The sequence below is a fragment of the Pundamilia nyererei genome, unplaced genomic scaffold, assembly GCF_000239375.1.
Source record: "Pundamilia nyererei isolate P.nyererei 1_Seehausen unplaced genomic scaffold, PunNye1.0 scaffold00035, whole genome shotgun sequence".
Taxonomy (NCBI): domain Eukaryota; kingdom Metazoa; phylum Chordata; class Actinopteri; order Cichliformes; family Cichlidae; genus Pundamilia; species Pundamilia nyererei.
This window is the reverse complement of record NW_005187436.1, coordinates 2,182,513-2,187,529: the sequence shown is the minus strand read 5'-3', so window position 1 is coordinate 2,187,529 and position 5,017 is coordinate 2,182,513. Positions and strand designations below refer to the sequence as shown.

At 39.4% G+C, this 5,017-nt stretch overlaps 1 protein-coding gene across 1 annotated transcript in view; it reads right to left on the bottom strand.

Annotated features, from left to right (window-relative positions):
* blm (BLM RecQ like helicase) overlaps positions 1-4,749 on the bottom strand; it is a 9,049-nt gene extending 4,300 nt beyond the window's left edge. The window contains exons 1-9 of the mRNA XM_013910039.1: positions 4,361-4,749; positions 3,338-4,116; positions 3,111-3,246; positions 2,570-2,670; positions 2,350-2,464; positions 1,616-2,259; positions 1,180-1,356; positions 980-1,098; positions 673-719 (exon numbers count right to left, since the gene is read on the bottom strand). Coding sequence (XP_013765493.1) covers positions 673-719; positions 980-1,098; positions 1,180-1,356; positions 1,616-2,259; positions 2,350-2,464; positions 2,570-2,670; positions 3,111-3,246; positions 3,338-4,116; positions 4,361-4,455 — 2,213 coding nt within the window. The 5' untranslated portion in view covers positions 4,456-4,749. The remainder of the gene's footprint in view (positions 1-672; positions 720-979; positions 1,099-1,179; positions 1,357-1,615; positions 2,260-2,349; positions 2,465-2,569; positions 2,671-3,110; positions 3,247-3,337; positions 4,117-4,360) is intronic.
* Between the last annotated feature and the right edge of the window lie 268 nt (positions 4,750-5,017).

The window sequence follows — 5,017 nt, the reverse complement described above, 5'->3', positions numbered from 1 at the left end:
CAAAACAAACCACAACAACAACACAAAAAAAAACAAAAAAAACAGCAGAAGTATAAAAAACTTCCTTAACCAAGACTGAAATTACTATTCACAATATTGACTCGCAGTTCCATTTCCCATGTAATGAGGAGCTGTTAGTGAAAACATTAATGCAAGTGGGCTGGACAAGCAAAACTTTTGGTCAGTCTAAGGAAGTTTAACTACACAGTTAATCCCTCCGATATCTTAATATAAGCAAATCAAATGCAGTCTCTACATGACAAAGAAATGCTGCTGTAGTAAATTAAAGACATTTGTCAGCACGACTCTTTGGACTTAACTTGTGAGAAATAAATGTGTAAAATTTCAGAAAAGGCTGTGGCACTTCATTTCTCAGGCTGTGATTTAACCATAAAGCAGAAAACGTATGCACCGGGATGTCTGTTTTTTCAAAATAATTACTTATTTTGAAAAAAACATTTGTTTCAATTGTAGACAGGATTTTTTCTGTTGTTATTTAATTGTTTATACGTTACCTAATTACTTTTTTCTAATTGAATGGCCATAGGGGAGGTGTTTATCAACAGGAAAAACAAAACTTATTTAAAAAAAAAACAAAAAAAAAAACAAAACCAAAAAACACAGTTAACAGTGCAAAAATGATGCCCTCCTTCACACTTTCCAAGACCTTACTTTGGGCCAAACTGGAGTCTTTGCCTGACAAGTTCTGGCCCCTGGGCCTTATATTGAGATGCATGTTATAATCCAATCATTATCAAGTAATCAAGTGGCAGACAGGGGCCAACTGGTGAAATGAACCAAATCTGACTGCCAAAAGTTAAGATATGAACTGACCCATAGTTTTGAAAAACTGTTAAAATGAAAATGCTTTTTAAACCTATTAAATTAACTTATTTATTTAATACATTTTCCAAGTACACGCATAAGCACTTCACACTTTTCTCTGATCAAATATACGAGTGGAAACAAGCATACTTACATCCAGAGTGGTGAGTTTCTGAACTTGGTCTACGATGAGTGATTTGAGTGGAGAAACCACCACAGTGACCCCCAGCGAGACACACGCAGGCAGCTGATAGCACAAACTTTTCCCTCCACCTAAAAAATACAACAGTTTAAGATACCTGGACATCTTCACAGCAAACGCTGCACTGCTACTGTAAGCATGCTTTTACAAACCTGTGGGCATTAAAACAAACGCATCTTCACCCAGCAGTGCAGCATTAATCGCTTCTAGTTGATTAAACCTGAACTGATGAAGTCCAAAACGCTTGTGAAAGATCTTCATCATCTCTTGTGAATGAGGGAAGTTAAAGCCTCTGAAGCGATCATGAGCTGGGTTTTTGAAGGTGGGTTCTGCAAATAGAGACACAAAAAAGACAAGTTCCTTAAAAATCAAATCCTGTGTTTATCAGGTATGACAGACCACCTTTAAAAACATACGTTTTCTGTTAAATATATAATTCATATGGAGTTTTGCATTTCAGGAGAATGAAATCAGTACACATGGAATGTGTAACAATCTAGAACTGTATGAGATTTGTGGACCAGAGGGACACAATAGGCTGTTCTCAGATGCCTCAAAAACAGATTCAGTGAGTACAAAATGACTTGCCTGGAGAACAAATTGTTGACGGCTTTGGAGCAGAAGTAGGTGTTGTTGGTTTCTTTTCCCATGAGGACTTGCTCGGCCCCCCCTCTTTCACTGCTGTAGTCACAGCTGATGAAGTTTGTGGTTCGTCAAAGTAATCTGGGATATCAGAGTCATTAAAGTCATCTATATCAAAGTCGTCATTATAGAAGTCATCCATTTCTTCATCTTCAGCAGCTACAAACGTTGGGGTGTTGTTTGATTTCTTCTGCGCACCACTCTCTGAGTCCTTGGGTGAGAAGAAGAGGTCTGAGCCATCAAGATCAATGCTTGATTTCTCAGATATATTAAAAGATGGCTTTGTGAACCTGTGTGCTGATGGAGAGTCACAGATACTGTCAGTTTCAACACTTATTGCCCTGCTGTCCTTATTATCCAAGGGCTTTATATCAATAACACTGTCAGAGTGATCAGAGTCATAGTCCACAGAGATGACTGAAGATCTTCTATGCTGAGGAGGCTTCTTGGAGTCCACAGGCACAGAGCAGTTGGATGAAACACCGTTGCTAGAAAAAGATGTTTCTTTGAAGCTGGGTTCAGAAATCACTGTGCTGTCTGGCTGCTGCATCCTAAACAAACAGTCACCGCCAGTTGCAAGAATTCTCTTCCTGCAGGATAAAAGCAGGTGATTATGGTCATAAAGAGATTTAATTAAAACACCATGAATAATACCAAAACTACACACAAAGCTAACACACCTCTGGGCCCTCTTCAGTAAAAGTTCATCTCCACAGGACAAAGCAATTAATTCATGTTCAGGGATGGAGTCAACCAGAGCACAAATGGACTCCATGATAGCAAAAAGTTTTTCATCTGAAAAGAATTCAATACATGGAAGAAAAAACACAACAAAACATACTTTTGAATAAAATGAGGTATAGGATTTTTTTTTTTTTTTTTTAAAGGTACAACACTCACTTGTTTTGTCTTTTAAGCAGAGCTCGGATGGTTCACGCAGTGCGACGGGGCTCTTTGATTTCACAGCATTGTCTCCAATTTGAGCATCAGCTGATTCAGCTCTGTTTGAAAATAAAGAAAGTCATGTGATACGTTTCTAACTCTTAGAACAACCGTAATTTTTAAAATGACTTTCTTGTTATAATAAATATGACCTGAAAGAGTGATTAAGTTCATCAGCTAAGTATTTATTAAGGTCAAAGATGAGAAACCCACAGATCTTTTTCCCCACAGATAGGAAGTTCAGAGGAACCAAACTTGCTGGCCATTAAAGAAATTCAAGTTTACGCCTTTTGCTCACTGGCACCATCTCTGAAGCCAAGGCTGTCTTATATACTGTCTATATTTAAAACTTTCCCCATCAATCTAACTATTATCACTACAGAGAAGCGATTGCTGGCAGTAACAACTTTTTACAGGATGAAAGAGAACATTCGAGCATTTTGGCTGCTACAAACACAAGTATGATTGGTAAAATATGCAGACAAGTCTAAAGTCTGACCTTGTCTCCAGTGCTGAGCCTGCGTAAATGATCTCATCAGGGATGGGTGAAGGTGGAATGCAATCAAGGTCATCTTCAGGCTCAGAGTTGTCATCTATCTCTATTGTCTTTGGGTCAATCCATATTTTCTTGTTACCTATAGAGTAACACATGGTAGCACATAGCGTCTTTTTGTTTTTAAATGTAATCTGTTGACCAGTGTATACCTAAAATAAACACCCAGTTACCTGTGCTTCCTGTAAAAGGTTCCAGCTCAGCATTATTATCTTCTTCACTGTCACTCAAGATATGCTTTAGATGTGCAGGATGTTTTCTGTTCATCTTAATGGCAAGTTCCTCCTCATCTGACCAGTCTGCTGGTTCCTGGTTTAAACTGGGTCCTGGTGAAACTGCAGCGGTGTTGACATTTTCCTCTGGCTCATCTGTTTCCATGCAGGTTTGCTTACCACTCTTGCTAGTTAATTTGGATGTTTTAAATAAGGAATCATAGTTTAGTTTCCCTGTCGATTCTGCTTTTTCTCCAGTAGGGGATGGCAGTAGTTTGCCACTTTTCTCTGATACTTCTGAACTGAATGAGTTGTTTTTTCCCTTGGCTGGTGTTTCAAAGTCATCTAAATCATCCCAGTTGTCCACAGGAAAACTACGTGACACATCCAGAGCTGTGAAATTGAATGAATTACTGCTACAAGACAGGCTGTCAGATTTAGCTGGAGCTGGTGCTGACTTAATATCAGAGACCACTGAAGGTGTTTGGGATGCAGGAGAGGCAATATCTGCTGGGCTGATGGTATCCGACTTGCATTTTGAACTTAGAGAGAAGTAGTTGTTGATTTTGGATTTTTGAGGTCTCTCAAGCTTGTTTGAAAATGTCAAAGGAGATTTAGTCACCAAACCGCTCTTGGGGACATTGACATTCCTGTTTGCCAAAGCATTTGAGCTGATTACCTTGGTAGGGACTTCCATCTTGGTCGTACCTGATGAGGACTTCTTTTTGAAAGAAAAAGCCCTGAAAATTACACACAAAAGGAGCTGAATTATAAAAACAATATGACTGTTAAGACAGCTAGTCTAACAGACAGTCTTACAGACTTTGAGGTGAAAGTGTCGCAATTCGAAACCATATCGCATGCCCAGCACTGTCACCCTAAACAGAGTGTACAGTAAATAACAAAACGTATCCATCCTTTTGCTGTTAGCAAAGCTTACAGTTAGCTAGCAGTTTATCCCTGCAGTTTTTTGGCCATACTTACCCCGGTTTAGGTTTAGCAACAGACTGCTTGCTTTGAGCAGCATTGCTGTGCCTCGCTAGCTGTTCCTTCAAGTTATTTTGTGGTAGACTGGACATTGTTTGTAAGAGGCAGCGCTAACGTGTTAGCTGGCTAGCAATAAGAGCTCAATTCATGAAGTAGCAGCGAGCAGTTTGTTTAGCATTACGCTAGACACGACGTGCGACCTGTCTCCCGGAGAGTCGCTCTTCACTCGTACCCCTCGTTGGAGTAAAGCTCAGTAACGTTCATTACAGTTAAATATTTTTCCCTTTGTTTTGACCGGAGATTAACTCTCTCAATGTGTACCTGTAAACCCAGACAACAGATTTTTGCGCCCATTCAACAAACGGACTTCTTATTGGCCGAGGCTGATTTGGCGTGAGTATCATGGGGAATGTAGTCTTCCGCGTGCACGAAACACATTGGGCCGGTTTCACACGCACATTTTATACTTGTTTATAATGCAAAAGCAGCCTAAAATGTAACTTTGAGCTGATCTAATACCGTCTATGATCGTGTTACATAAAACGCAATGATTTTATGAATACAAATTATCATCACACCACTGGCTATAGTAGACCGAAGACCTACCTAATAGCGACCTCTGCTGCCCAGTTGCATTAAAAAAACAAAAAAAAA